This window comes from Camellia sinensis, chromosome 15, assembly GCF_055761805.1.
Source record: "Camellia sinensis isolate YWXY chromosome 15, ASM5576180v1, whole genome shotgun sequence".
Lineage (NCBI taxonomy): Eukaryota > Viridiplantae > Streptophyta > Magnoliopsida > Ericales > Theaceae > Camellia > Camellia sinensis.
The window spans coordinates 118618587-118635215 of record NC_138975.1 but is presented as its reverse complement, the minus strand read 5'-3'; the positions used below and the strand labels follow the sequence as shown (position 1 = coordinate 118635215).

Here is a 16629-nt window from a genome sequence, read left to right as displayed (position 1 = left end):
CTGGATGGCCTGAAAGAAAACAGAAGTGTTAGAGAATATTCAAATTATGAAAAAGGACGATTACCAAATAGAAGACATCTACCTGAACGGAGCGCTGCAGCATCAGGGCGTAATTCTCATACTCGCTAAAGCCGACATTTCGCTCTAAATCCCCTGGCAGAAGCAGAGCGGTACTAAGTGCCACGCCGACATTGATATCATCGGCACTATCAGTAGTCAGGACTGGCTTGTCCTCCAGAGTAATTTTTGGGGTCCAAAGGGCACCGCTCTGCTTGGACCCCGAAGTCGTCGCGGAAGAAGACCTCGGCTTTTTGGATTTTGGGGACTCTGATGGTTGAGTTTCAGAGTGCCTCTTCCCAGCAGAGGGTTGAAGCTTGTCGCTCTCCACCAACTTTGAGATAGGCAGGCTATCTTCGGACTCGACCTGAGTTGCCTTAGGCTTTGGTTGATCCTTTTTTATTCTCTTTGGTTTCGATGGAGGAAGGGTTTGGGTTGGCTGCTCATCAACAGATGATGGAATGCTGGCCAGAAGATCTTTTGCGACAGGCTTAGGGCGACCCATCTTGGCAGTAAGGACAAGTTGTCGCCGACGTTTTCGTTCTGCAATTGGAATCAAGTATGGAGCTGAAGAAGATGGCTGATCTGCTGGATCAGATGTTGATCCTTGATCTGTTCGTGATGTGGATACAGTCAATGGAGTTGTAGCGGAAGGTGGAGAGAGGCTTTTTTTCTTCTTCTTAGGGACGTCGGGCAAGGTTGACTTATAAGTTGGGATGAATTGAGGAGCAGAGGCGCCTTTCTTTTATGAATTGGCAAATCCAGAAGTCTCTTCAAGTCTTTGCTGGGGACAAAGGATTGGCGAAAATATTTTGGTGGCCGACGAACAGCTGCAAAAAGAACAGACGTCAGAAACAAACAAAGTATTTAAAACTTCGAAAGAAAACAGGTAAAGCTGAATACTGGGCTCTTACCCTTGCCCTCTAAAACTGATCGGGGAAGAGGGAAGAGATGGATGTCCTCGTCTGGAGCAAACTCCCAATTTCCCGAGGTAATGAGATAGTCATCTCCAGCCCCCTTGTTGGAGTCTGAGAGGTCGGCTATGATTTTGAATTCTGTAGACCTCGGCTTAAGATAATAAATGAAGCTTTTTTCTTTCAAGTTAAGGGCACACATGGTGTAACAATACTGTATATCGGCTAGGGGGATCCTAACGTTTTCCTATTTAGCTAAGGCGATAATACCAAAAATCACTCGATAAGAATTGATTGCCAGTTGCATGGGGTTTAACTTATAATAATGAAGAATCTCGCGAAAAAGGATGTTGAGTGGGAGCCGGAGTCCGCACTCAGTAAAAGCTACAATGGGAAGGGGCATGGCGTTTTCTGTAGGCATGATGGAGTCATCATCCCCAGCCAGTCTCAGATGGACATTGGCAGGGATGGAGAACTCTCGCCTAAAGTACTCAAGTTTGGTCGAGGTATCTACCCTATGTCTCCACATACCCATGATATCGGCCTGAATTAGAAGGGTTAAAATTAAGAAAGAAGATGTTTTTAATTGATAGGACCTCGGCAAAAACCTAGGTTTGTGCTGGTACAGAAATTTGTAAGGAATGTTTCAGTTTTGCCCTAAATCGTAGGTTCTACAAACAAATCCCAAACCTAAAGCTATGAAGATGAAGATCAAAGGCACAGATCTGGAAAAGATACAAAAAACAGAAAACAAATACGAAGTTTCAGAGTCAAGAACAGAGATGGACTATCAAGAAACATGAAAAATACAAAGGATTGAAGGCCAGGAATAGTAGCAAGACGTGCAAGAAGAACTAAGAACAGTACATGTATTCAGGGCATAAGCAAAGAGCAAAATCAACGCATTCAGATGTATGATTTACAAATTGATTATTTAAGCAAAGCAGTAATAAACAAGAAATTCCAGAAAAGATCAAGAATTGGAATAGAAAGAAACAGATGCTTACCAGAAAATATAAAGCCGGTATGAAGATTGCCGAAGTCAGACGACAGTTACAGATGTAACGAAGACAATGAAAACTTCACAAGAGAAACGAAAGGTAATTACAGAGCTTGGAGCTTGAGCAATGGCGGATTTGAAAGAAAGAGTTTAGAGAGAGAAAAAGTAAGAGAAATCAGATGCAAAAGTGAAGAGACGAAAAAAGGGAAAAAGTTTTTGATTAAACAAAAACGGCGGCAAAAGCAATCAATATGCCTAGAAGAACGAGGGCGTCAGACGGCGCACATGAAGAAAGAGGCGGCTAACAGGCGCGTCACGTGTACGGACCAGTAAGAGGGAAACGCGTGGCTAAAACGGTTGAGTTGAAGTGCATGACAGCTCATGCTCATAAGAAGGTCCTTAAAAATCTTGATTTTTAAGAAAAGCATGTCGGCCAGAAATGAATAATCTCGGCTATCAAACTTTAAGCCAATTTACTGGAAGAAAATACAGATATAGGTTCCATCACCTCAGAATGCCGAGGTAATAGAACCTAGGGGGCAGTTGTGGGGATGTATTTTCTGAATACCAACACGTGGCAAGGTGACGCCGACGTGCCACGTGTCCTGGTTGTTTACGCCGAGGTTATCCCGGCAAGGCCAAGGTTATCTCCGAAGATATCGGAATCCGAAATAAATGGATAAAAGATAAGGGACAAGAGTCCTAGAGTGAAGAGAAGACTTAGCCAAAATAAGGATAAAGCTCTTAGGGAGTTTATCTTTATCTCTTGAAGAGTCCAAAGTAAGTACTGAATTGGAGTCCATAGAAGTCAGGCTTCTTGTGAAACTAGGATTAAGTAAACTATAAAAGAGAGGCACCCCTGTGGGTCTAAGGTACGCAGTTTTATGCTTTGAGTAGTGAGTTTAGCACTTGATTATCTTTGAGAGATATACTGACTTGATCGTCGGAGTGTCCCCGGGTGGAAGAGCCACCGTCGGAGTCTTTTCTTTCTGTTACAGGTTAGCTGAAGCCATCTATTCTGCCAGTGTTTTTCCAACTGATTACTAGGCGGGCAGTGTGGTCAGAAAATCACCCACACAGTACCTACTTATGAGGATAAAACAATATCCTTCTTCTTTCTTCAGTATTTGCCATTGACAAGTGTGAGGGAGTACGATGGGTGAGCAAAGAGAAAGAGATAAGGAGCCTTTTTTGAATTTGATTTATTTATCATTAGAGTGTACCACAAATTATGATTTTATCTTAAAAGATAATTTGTAAAAAAATATAAAGTATGTTGAGGATAAATTATAACCCTAAATAATTTAATAAAGAACACTACAAAATTAGATGTGCTGAATAATTTTTTTGCGTGAATAGAATTCCCGGCAATGCTACGTAGCTCAAATTTTGTGGCTCAAAAGTGGCTCAAATGGCCAAAACGACGTCGTTTTGAGTACAGAACAACATAAAAATGGCCAAAACGACGTCGTTTTGGCCATTTGAGCCACTTTTGAGCCACAAAATTTGAGTTACGAGACATTTTCCTAGAATTCCTGTGCCGTTCCATATTCAAATCACTCAGCCATTCACCAACGCCCCCCCCCCCCAAAAATTTTCTTCAAAATTCAAAACTCAAAAATCGGTTTGCTTTCGAATTTTTATTAACAGTTTTCTAAATTTTTAATTTATATTTTTTTATTTTAGTGAATTTTTTTAACATTTTAATTATTTTTTTATTTTTTAAATTCACTTAATTCAGATATACTTAAAAACTATAAAATTTATACAAAAATTTATTAAATACAATAAAATACTAAAATATATTGAATCTATATAATAAAAAAAAATTGTATTCAATGAGTTTTTTAAAAAGTTTTTTTACACAAATTTCGTACTTTTGAAGTGTATTTAGATAAAAATAAATCTAAAAAGTTTAAAAAAATTTTGATTAAAATAGTAAAAAATTATGAATTGAAAACTCAAAAAACTATTTTTAAAAACTCCAAACTAAACAAATTTATCGATCTGCATTTTTTTCTTTAATATTTCAGTCAATTTTATTTTTTATTTTTGAAAAATGTTAGGAATCTCAAATGTTTTATCAATATTTATACCAAATATGTGTGAGACTCACATCATGTGAGTCCCATGTGGGTCCCACACCCATATTAAACATTTATTAAAAATGCTGGTAAAACATTTAGAGTCCCTCACATTACTCATTTACTTTTTAGGTATATCTAATCGAGATTTACTTAAAAGCAAAAATATTGTGAATAAATCTTAAAATCAATGAATAAAAAGAAAAAAAAAACAAAATTATGCAATATTTTTGCATTTTTTTAGTATTTAGTTTTTTTTTTTCCAAATTTTTTTCATAAATTTTATACTTTTTAAGTGTATTAAGATTTATCAAAATAAATTTTGAATTTTGAATTCATATTTTTATTTTTAGTCATATTTTTTAATATTTTAGTGAATTTTTTTTTTTTACTTTTTAAATCCACTTAATCTAAATACATTTAAAAAGTACAAAATTTATATAAAAAAAAAAACTTTAAAAATTTTCAAATTGAAATATTTTAACACAATAGCCACTTCCCCAAAAAATATATAAAAATTCATTACATTTTAGTATTTTTTATTTGTTGAATTTTTTTAGGAAAAAATTATATAAATTTTATACTTTTTAAGTGTATTTGAATTTAATGGATCTAAAAATAAAAAAAATATATTGATTAAATTTTCAAAAAAAAATTATTAAAAACCAAAAAAAAAAAAAAGTGATGAAAGAATGGATAAAATGTGATAAACTGTGAGAAATAAGTTCATACCATGTGATTAAATGTGATGAAAGATTGGATATATGATAAGAGTTTAAGGGATAAATTATATCATTGGATAAAAATAACATGATTGGATAAAAAAAAAGTGACATATTATATTTGATTATGATGAAATAAAAAAGATATAATTTTTTTTTATCATGAAATGGAGGAAAATAATAATCCGGATAATTCTTATAATACCATACTACCTATGTATTATTAAACCTCACATTTTTGTCTATTTAAATTTTTCAAAGCAATATAAGAGTGTTTAAAGCTTTGTACCATACAAAACAAACACCGAATTAAACTATTTGGTGGGACTCACGTGCTCCACACGTACAACCCCTTTTTTTTAATCCTGCGATCAAATACTGAATAAAGAACACCTTGCAAGTCCCACATGTTTCTTCCTCTTTCAATAATAATGTAATCACGATTATTCACATTTGTTCGTGAGACCAAGGTTTTGAAAATCAAATCGGTGAGCAAAATGAAAAAATGCCCGAGCAAATGAGTCATTGGTTCAATCGTAATTGAATCGGAATTAAACCGTGATGTTATAATTATGTCATAAGTATATTTAAATTTATAAATATAAAAATATAGATATTAAATACGAAAATAATAAATAATAATCAATTACAAAAAAACATTTCTTAGAATTTATTTTACTTTCTTTGTACATTGATTTTACTAAAAATAATTAAGATATATTGAATATATAGTATATGTATTTGTTACATTATCAACAATTGTCTTGATGACTTAGTAGTCAAAATACTTATTTCTTATGCACTTAGTTCCATGTTCAAGCACTCCACAACATATTTTAGACTGATTTTGGGCATCAAGCAATTTTAAAGGTTCATCTGAACTGAAACTAAGTTCAGTCATCGATTGAATTGGTTGATCTGGTCCAATTTCCTAGACATTTGTTATCGTTTTGTGGGAAAAAAAAAATTGTTTAGTTTTGAAATTTGAAAATGAATTTCAAACCTAATTACATTTTCGTTTATTTTTTGTAGTTAGTAATTTAATTTTTCTTCACAAATATTTAAGTGAATATATTTAAAGAGAAATATCAAGTGACGTTCTTAAAAAATAATTATAAATTTGTAGGAAACTTTATACATATTAATAATTAAAGTTATAAATTTTTTTAAATGTATTTTTTTTTTCTAACATAGTGGATGTAATTATCCCTATATTTAAAGTTAAAAGGATCATTAATATATATATATATATAAAGAGTTAAATTCATTTGATCTCATTGTTGGTTTGGGTTAGAGCACTTTACCCTCCTATCGTTTATATATAGCCCAAAACATTCATGTGATTTTGGATTAAAGTGCTACTCTTAGTTTTTCCATCCAAACTAGCGGAAGGTATTACACACTAATTTTTAGAGAGGGTGTTATTTTTTGAAAAATTAGAATGAAATTAATACCCAAAAAAAAATTTTTATCCCCTTTTCTCTAAACTTAAAATTAGATTAATATGTTAAATAAAATATAATTAAGAATTGATTTAAAATTTAATTAAAGAAGAACTAAGAATTGATCTAAAATGTAATTAAATTAAAATTAGATTAGCATGTTAGAAATTATAATAAATAATTAAGAATTAAGAATTAATTGTGATCTAAAATATAATTAAATTAAAATAAAAATAAAAATATAAGAATTACAATAAATAATTAAAAATTTATAATTAATTATAATTTAATTGAATTAATACTAAACATTATAAATTATGTATATGAGATATGAGAGAAAAAAAATAACAAAAAAAATATATTATATTTCATGTCTATAATAACAGTATTAATGATTACATTTTAATTCAAAAATATGTGGAGGGCCATATCACTATTTTTAAAAGACAGAAATAAAGTGTCGTGAAGCCAGAGGTAACATGAATTGTCTTAAAAAAAAAATCAAAAAACTATTTGATGAACCAGTTAAAAAAAGGGTCTGGCTTTGGTCCGGTCATCAAATTGGATTGTGTTGTTGGGTTAGTGGGGGTTCACCACGGATTCCGTTTTGAAAATCTGAACCGTTCAATGTGTAGAACTTGTCGAATACTATATGCTTGTAAAAAATCACGTTGATCAGATATCGATAGTTATGTGATCAAATCAGTTTTGTATAAAAAAAAATGGACGGTGAATAAATTAACGGTATATAAAAAACTGTTTTGATCACATAACTATTGATATCCGATCAACGTGATTTTTCACAAGCATGTAGTACTCGACGAGTTCTACATATTAAACGGCTCAAATTTTCAAAACAAGACCCGTGGTGGGCTCCCACGGGCCCAACAGCACGGTCCAGTCCGATGGTGGACTGGACCAAAGCCAGGCCCTTAAAAAAAAAAGAAATGTTTTTCTCTAGTTTATGCCTCCATTTGGAAAGTGGGTTGTCTTTTTGATTTTTTGACTATTTTAGTTTGGGCTAAAAAGTTTAGTTTGGGAAGGGCTTTTTGGCTTTTAACTTTTTTTGCTTTTTTTGTGAGATAAGAGTGTAATTATTATGAATTGGATGTGATGTTTTATTTATTGTGGTTCAAATAATCTATTTTGTCTTTTGTGACTATTTTAGCCCCAAACCTCCTTGCGAAAGGGAGCATATTAGATTAGAGTATATTGTTGGGCTTGTAGCGTCTACTACGGGTTCTGTTTAGATGATTCGAACCGTTAAATGTGTAAAACTCATCGAGTGTTTTATATTTGTAAAAAATCATATTGATCAAATATCGGTAACCTCTTGATCAAAATATATTTTTGTTAACAATTCACTTTTAAAATTATATTTATCATTGATAAAAATATTTTTTGATCAAGAAATTACTAATATCCAACCAACGTAATTTTTTGTAAGAATAATTTATTCGATGAATTTTACATATAGTGCAGCTTAAATTATCGAAGCAAAATCCTTAATAGCCCCCACAGAGCCAACAATATGGTCCAGTCTACAGTAGACCGGAAAAAAAGCCTCGCCACCAAAAATAAAAAAAATAAAAAAAAATAATTACAAATCGGTGTACCACCAGTGATCAAATTTTCATACTCCAGATTGTAAAAGAAAATGGAGCAGCAAGATGAAGAGGAAGAGCAGCTATCAGAAGAAGGTTCAAGAGAATGGGAGCCAATTCACTACCTTCATCATCCTCCTCCTCTTCTCCACTCATCATCAAATACCCTCCATCGATCACTCTCAGATTCTCAAACCCAATTCAGAGAATGGTCAATGGTAGCTTTCAGAGACGCCCACTTCGACTCCAATCACGATCATTCCATCGTCTTCCCTCCGATCAACCACGAAGGCCTCCACATAACTTCCTCACCCTCCGATGATCAACACCAAGACCTTAAACCATCAAATTCACCGCCAGATGATAATGGGTTGGTCCCACTATCGCCGCCGCAGACGGCGGGGGTCGGCGGTGAGGCGGTGGCGAGGTGGGTGGGTTTTGGGTTTGAGCTCTTGCGGTCTAAGGTTTCGGGAATTGCGTCCTCAGTCCGAAATTTTGTTGGTTTTGGAGGCACAAATTGGTCATATAGTTTAGGGGCAAATAGGTCATTTAGTTCTACCATCGGAGTGGCTGCGGCGCTGCTGGTTTGGTGCTTATTGGTGGCGGTCCGGCGGCGGAGACGGCGTGTGTTAGTTCGGAAAGAGAGTAGGGATCATTTGATTCTTCTTATCAAGGAGAAAGATGAGGTTAGTTTTGCATTACAAGTGTTTGTGAAAATGTCTAGCCTAGTTAAGTGTTGTAAGCATTTATATATGGGAACTATGCAGTGGGAGAAGGGAAAATAATTACTAACATACAGGGGGTGAAAGTCATATTTGTACCCATAAGTCTTTTATTTGTACCCACCACAGATAAACTTTCATCTCATGTGTTTGTAATTTTTTTCCAATGTAATTCTGCCTTTATATATTTACTTCTAATTAATTTGGGAACCTGTCATTCTATTCCTTATTGGAACCTCATGCACTTTCACCTTCTCTCATAAATAAGCCAGGTTAAACAGTTCATTTTACAACCAGAAAATTTCCAAATACAGATGTTATGATTGGTGTAACTTATATTAATTTCCTTATAGCTCAGTTCGAGTCAGTTTGGCTAGAATCAAATTAAGGATGCATTTAACAGCTTCAAGAAAACTGCATGTATAATATAATACAGTTAACTTAAAGTGACAATTTCAATACCAAGGCCTAAGAATATAAGATTAAACCAAACCAAACCAGACCAAACTAGGCATTGTGTCCTAACTAGGAGGGGTCGACTACATTTTCACCATTACACTCTATTAAGGGTTATATGCTCGGTTAAATTAGTGTCATTACAGGGCCTTGATCCTAGTAGCTATTCAGATCTCAAGATGTGCATGGTGTGATAGCCACCAGATAATTTCTTATATCTGGTTGTCCAACCCTTGCAATCAAGAGCTGTGAAACAGTGTTGTTGCTGGCAAACCTTTGACCATGCTTTTTTTAAGCTTCAGTGAAGGCATTTAGGGTTTGTTTGACACAATGTCATCAACTTTTCCACTGTAATCATATATGAATTTCTAAATATGGCATTCAGTTTGGTAAGCATAGCATTTTGTTTTAGTTTGATCACTTAAAGAAGTGCCTCAATCACTTTGCATAGTGGATGAGAAATGTTAAATCTGCCATGCACTTTACTTGAAATCTTTTCCCCTGTAAATATGCTTCTGAATAGAATATGATGAAGCATTTTGTGGTCCCTACTAGAAATCATCTTGCTTGAACACAAGATCACAGGAGTCTAAGGATGTTGGTTTTGGTGTGATGGTTTTCACATGGTTATAATTTTTCAAGTATTTTAAGTTTTTTTGTGAGTTGGAGCACTTTGTGAATATTGAGCAGTTTTGGTCTTGATTGGGTATTCAAAATCACGCAGTTTTTCAGAAAAAAAGGCTGACCCTAGGGATGTGAACAGCAAGGGAAAAAAGTTCTTCACAAGATCCGACTCCAAATTGGGTGTTTTGAAAGCATGTTAAGATGGAATGGATATGAATTGTGGCTTTTTCCCATTTTAAAAATGAGACATGTCTTGAATAAGATTCTTGATATTTTGTAGGGCTGCAAATGAACCGAACTGTTCATGAACAAGCTCGGCTCGGCTCGGCTCGGCTCGGCTCGTTAAGGGCTCGGCTCGTTTAGTAAACGAGCCGAGCTCGAGCTTGAATATTAGGCTCGTTTAATAAACGAGCCGAGCTCGAGCTCGCATAAGCTCGGCTCATTTATCTTTATTTAAATTATATAATAAATATATTATTTATATATATAAATAATAATAATAATAATACATTTTTTATATATTAAATAATATAAATAATATTAAAAAAAAAATTATCGAACCGAGCCGAACTCAAGCCCAGTTCCTTATCGAGCTGAGCTTGAGCTCAATAAACGAGCTCGATAAGTAAACGAGCCGAGCTCGAGCTCAGCAAAGCTTGGCTCGGCTTGGTTCGTTTGCAGCCCTAATATTTTGTTAACCAACTTGATAAATTTTGTAATGATTCTCCAACAATTAAGTAGTGCATATGTTGATCCTAATCATTGTACATGTTCAAGTTTTTGTGTGCATTGCTCTTTAGTTTTTGTTTGATTTCATTGATGCACTCAGCTGAAAGTTTGTCCATTTACATTATTATTACCTCGTTCAGTCCTATCCTGTCCTCCAGTTGTGTTTTATTTTTTGAAATGCTCGTTTGCAGAAAATTAATCACCTCTTGCAACAAATTGCCCAAATGAATCAAGTACTGCTATCCCTTCATAGAGATTCCTTGTCTGGGACCTGTGGATCAACCAAGTAAGAAGCAAGTTTGCTGTCGTGGTTTGGTTTTAATAATCCTTTAATTTTTTTTGCTCCTACTCTAAAACTATGTGTTGTTTTAGATGTGAGCATGCTATTTATTTACCTTAGCAAAATTTATCATGTAGAATTACAGTAGTTGAATTCTTCGGATAATTTTTTTTCAACACTTTTTCATGTTTTTGTACCTTGAAAATATCCGAAGAATTGCTTGTTGAAAAACTTTCATGATCTGTTTCATGGAAAATTTTTAAAGTATTTGCCGAACTTTCAGTTTACCAAATAGATCATGTCCATGTAAAGTAGGTTTTCTAGGGAAAATACCTTTTGTCCAGATGGTGCTTTATTGAAAGGTTTTTTTGTATTTTATTTTATTCTTTTTTGAAGTTGTTGGGCACTGATTTCTTGAGTTGTATAAGGAGAAGATATCTAGTGGTCTGGAATTACCACATCATAATATTTCTGATTAATCATGGTCAGCTAACACTACCATGATTAGCTACCTCAACCTAAGTGGGCCCAAGGGCTCATCTGAGTTGGTTGACTACCGTTAATGACGTGGTGGTCATAGGCCACGAAAAACAAACTCATTATATGATGGTTGTTTGAGTCTATCTTTTGTACCCTCTTTCATTTTATCATTTACTTTTTATCCAATTGTATAAGGGTCATGTTTTTATTTAGTATTTTGTTGTTGATCAAAATGTATTTTCCATGGTGTTTTGATTAATTGGTCCTTAATCTAGTGAGTCTCATTTCCATTCATTTGATATTGTGGGTTGAGGTGAAATGAGACACCTAGAGCTTTTTTGTGATATGGATTTTCATCATCAGCAATACTATAAATCCAAAGTTATTTACCTAAAACTTATTTAGAAATAACAATTAATAGTTCAAATTTATTTATTTGTGAATTTTACGCTTCATCAATTCAATCTAATTATGGGATCATCGACTTTTCCTTTCATCACACCTAGCAATGCTCACTTGAGCCACAACTAGCCAAATGATCACTCGAACAATTTTGTCCAAACAAAGCTTTAATGTAATGTTTGATTTATTGGAATGGAATGATTATTCCATCAAAATATTCATATTAACTCATGTTTGGTTAGATTAAAAAAAATAATGATATATGCATTACAAATGGAATCATTTTTCATCATTTTAAAATTTGTCACCATTTAAGGGAATGATCCTTCTAAAGGAAAATCATTTTTCATCATTTTAAAATTTGTCACCATTTAAGGGAATGATCTATCTAAAGGAAAACTTACATAATCATCATTTGATTTTATTTCTAGCATGTTTAGTGTAATTTATTACAAGTTAAAAATTAATAATTAAAAAGTAGAAACTAAAACTATCCCCCCTTAGTTTTTAGATAATCAATTTATTTAGGTTCTTGTTTACCTAATAAGTGGTATGTAGAAATTGTACCAAATTAGCAGCCTCTTTATCTCAATCTAATAATTTGAAAAATAGAACGTATGATGGTGTTTTGTTCATATTTCACCTAAATGTTCATTTATATGTTTGGTTAAATTAAAAATAATAATAATAACAAATGCATCACAAATGGAATATCTCTCACTATTTTAAGAAAATGGTTATTCTATAAGAAAGTTTAAGAATCACCATTTCATTCCAATCAACCAAATAGGGCATAAATGTGTGAACGGAATCTTTAATCAATTAAAGCTCATTTAGGAATTGATTATTTTAGTAAGTTTTTGAAATTTTTACAAAAAAATGTACAAAAAAAAATAGATAAAATGATATGATTAAGTGTTTTACTTTCTAGCTATCCAAAATCAAATTTCAAATTAGTGCATGTCATATTTGTAAATAATATTTAAATGGTAATTGGTTTTGCTGTTAAATAGTTTCAAATGCACTTTTAAAAGTATGTTAAAAAATCATGGTGAGCCCAATAAAACAAATTAGTTTTTTAGCTCAAAATGAAAAAAAAAAAATCAAAATCAAAATGAAAAAAGAAATAAATTGATGGTTATAACAGATTCATCTAATCCCAATTCTATTCTAAGAAATTTCATAATTTTATATATATCATATTCTGAGGCAACAAAGATGAAAATAATTGAATGCAACCGCCATCTAATAACATCTTATTATTTTCTTTCACTAGTGGGTAATATCATGTATCACTAATGATATAATATCATCATTTTTTACTCAAAAATAAGTTTTGGTATCTCCACGAACTTGAGTGCAACATGCATTTTATAAAGGGTGTCGGTAGTGGAGTGTAAATAAAAGGTTGTCTGAGTACAAGTGTCACTTGTATCCCTTCATACGTTGGTAGTTTTTTTTTCCTTCTCCTACCTGCATGTAATTCTTCTGAGAATATAGAGCAATTAAATTTTTTGAAGAACTTATTAAAAAATATAATATCTCTACTTTTTCGTTAAACAATAAATCAATTCATAACCAACTTTAGTTGTACAAATTTTTATGTCATTTATTAACATTTGCTAATATAAATATATGTTACGTTTTTTTAGTGTTGATAAGATTTTTTCAGCCAAAATAAGCTATAGTGGGATTACTTAAAAAAAAATTAACTTTGTTCGTCAACAATTGGTGACTCACACAAAGTAGAATTGATAAATATAAAATTTCACATATTTCTTCTTTCACCAAGATTATTTGAGATTCAAAATAAGAATATGTTATTGATTACTTTGTGTTAATTTATTTTGATTTTCTCCAATATCTCAATCATATATTGCATATATTACACTCATTACAATTACGAAATACATTTATGAAATGAAAAACTATCTATAATCAAAAATATATATATTAGTAAACCATGCAAAAGTGCTTCTTTAGTTCTTCATACAACATACATGTGTAAAAATCAGCGGAAATTTGTCATTCAACCTGCGTTTTGGACACTAGGCTGCTTATTTATGGTTAATTCCGTCTGACATTTAAAACATTATTAAGAGAAAAACAAAAACAAAGCTAAAATTTGACATAACCATCACTTTGCGATATTATGCAAATTTTAATTTTGAACTATTATAAACTTGTTTTTATAACTTTTACCCGAGCAGAAAATTCAACACAACTAACAAATAAGTCGATGTTATTAGCATGTTTAATCAGGGGATAAATTAGGTAAGAGTGAGTATGGTCCGAATTGGTTCGATTTGAAATAAAACTGAGATCAATTTGTTTCATAAAAATTGGAACCAATCCAATCTATTTAAATCGCAAAACCAATTTGAATTAAACCATTTAAGCACAGTTCGATTCAGTTTGAAACCACGGATTCACATAATCTATTAACAAAGAAAAATCATATAATATTTTCATTTCATAATTTTTCAAAACATAAACATGCATATTGTTCCACCATTAATTTAAACAAATATAATGATAATATCTAGTTCCATAATAACAGCAGCAATTGCCAAATTAAAAAAAAAAAAAATTAAAACTAGTTCCACCATAAGATCATTACAAAACTAAAACTAAAAAACAAAAAAAACAAACATAACAATACCATCAAAATTCCATAGCATAATATGAATATAAGAGTCATGATAGTATAAGAGGTACGATAATATGTATTAGGGATGTATGATATGAATATAGTTAAAGTTACATACGGTTTCTAGAATTGTGAAGTGTAATCAAAGCTGATCCACGAAATACAATTTCTCAATTTTTCAATCTAAAACCGAACCACGGATTAAAAAAATCAATTCACACCTACCAGATCAATTTACGAAATTTACAAATTTCTTACTCAGCCCTAATATTAGGTCTACTTTAGAACATAAATCATCAAAAGTCGAGTACAGACTTAATCAATGATAAGTCCACTTAAAAAAAAAAAAAAAACCCAAAATAATCCTTTTTTTTTTTTTTTGAGAACCAACCCAAAATAATTACTTAGAAGAGAAAACATTCAAAAAATGAAATCATTCACCATGTGACAACAGATAATGAGAAACAAAATTCAATAACAGTGAGCTTGAACAACTGGCAAAAGGCCATGAAAGGAACTTCTCCATCTATTGAAGCTAAAAAAAAATTAAAAATCTATAAAAAAGAACCCATAGATATAATGGTTGCCCTATTCCCAGGGCGATAATGGTTGCTGCTAAAACAGGGTACAGTACCGATCAATTTTTGTCTTCTGTTCACATACTCTCCAAGGAGAAATTATTTAATATTTTCAGAGTACCACGTTTGAGAAATTATTTAACATTTCTGGCGTACCATGTGTCTATACTCCCCCTCCCAAAATGTGTAAACTACTACAAAGAATTAATACATACTACTACTAAAAGAAGGGCAAGAAAAAATATCATCAATGGTACAAGGTTGAACATCCAGCCAAATTCCAATCCTCCTCACTCAGAATTCTTACTATAATAATGAAGAACTAAAAAGCCCCAATAAATTGGAGTTGCACATTTACATATTTGAGTGTTTGGGGGTACAACAACACTATTGACAACATTGCTTGTTATCAGTTTTTCTATAAAAAAAAAGAAAAAGAAAAAAAGAGATTCCCAAAGTTTTTTTCCCACCCACACCACCTCTTCTGTCTGGGGTGTGCAACTTATAAATTCTGTCATTTTCTACAATGAATGTGAAAAAACTGCTACAAAGAATTAAAGTAAAAAAACCAGACAAACTTACATATAAAAAATGGCCTAACGATTGGAACTTTTGTCCCCCAGGCTTCTTCTAGCATGACAATTTAAGCTTGCTCTACAAACCGAAGTCCTTGATAGCACCTTCAACCGGGGGTTCCATTAAAATGCTGAAGAACTTGTAAAATCTATTGTGTTTGCTTCTCTCGTGGAAACAGTTGGTACACTCTGCAAGAACCATCCACACGGTTAATATTGCAATGTTTTTGACAGTTTCTGAATTGCGTAACTCTTGGTGAATCAAACATTTAACCACATTTTCAATTAGAAAACCATTCAGCTATTTTTTTATCTGATGAAATAACAAGAGCAGTCGTTCAAAAAGAACTGTCAAAAACATATACTGGTCTGCAGTAATGTATTTCCCTTTCTAGCCATGGGAAAAGGTTGTTTCTTCGGTAGACTACAAACAATAATTGTCAGAGCTATATAGACACGGGGCAAAAAATAAATAACTAAACTTAACATGAGTCAAGCAATCTGAAGGTTATAACAAAACATTAGCATCCCTAGAGAAATTTTAAGTCAAATAATGGCAGAAAATATATCAAACATTTAGAAGACTGAAGAAGAATAAACATCCATGAATCAAGAAGAAAGCTTCCCAAATCCCAACTAAAACCTTCATGAGCTGTAATAGAAAAACATCATCAATTCAGATGAGCAAATAAATATAAATCTGAAGAACCTTACATGGGGTTCTAATTTTGGTTTTATGGATAAAAATGCGTCTAACAAGGTAAAAAATAAATAAATCGGGCACTATCATATCCTATAAACAACTTGGGATTTTATAGGAAGTTGGTTCGAAACATCAAGTGAAAAATAAACTTCATTTCTCACACTCATTTGCATAGAACCTACCCCAGTATTTGGTCCAAGAAATATACCAATCAACTTCTGAGAAGGTTAGTTACAATGCAATTTAGAGGTGCTGTAAAAGATCCAAAGAAGTACAAATGTGCATGCTTCACATTCTATTGTCTAACCAAGACAGAATATAACCGGGCAAATTTAAAGACGAGGAAAATATTGACAGACTGTATGAGTCTTTAGGTATTAGATAGATGAACCATCAAAAAGGGTGATTTTCAAAGTTATACTACTTGAATGGGAGAGAAATTCATGGTACAGGGTCAAGAAAAAACAAATTTTTTTCTGAGATTACTCAAAAGTAGAAAATTTTGTAAGTGAACAAAAGAATTCTACTCCTGTGTTCTAAATCCAATGCAAGGCAATAGGAAAACCAAACTATCAACACTTTGAATTGTTACCAACTTTAAATCTGA

General features: G+C 32.4%; 1 protein-coding gene across 1 annotated transcript; it reads left to right on the top strand.

Moving 5' to 3' along the window:
- The first annotated feature begins 7712 nt into the window (after positions 1-7712).
- On the top strand, positions 7713-11347 carry LOC114269927 (uncharacterized). The gene is made up of 2 exons (XM_028211298.2): positions 7713-8509; positions 10546-11347. The coding sequence occupies exons 1-2, from the start codon at positions 7877-7879 to the stop codon at positions 10642-10644; spliced, it is 732 nt and encodes a 243-aa protein (XP_028067099.2). The 5' UTR covers positions 7713-7876; the 3' UTR covers positions 10645-11347.
- Positions 11348-16629: the final 5282 nt, after the last annotated feature.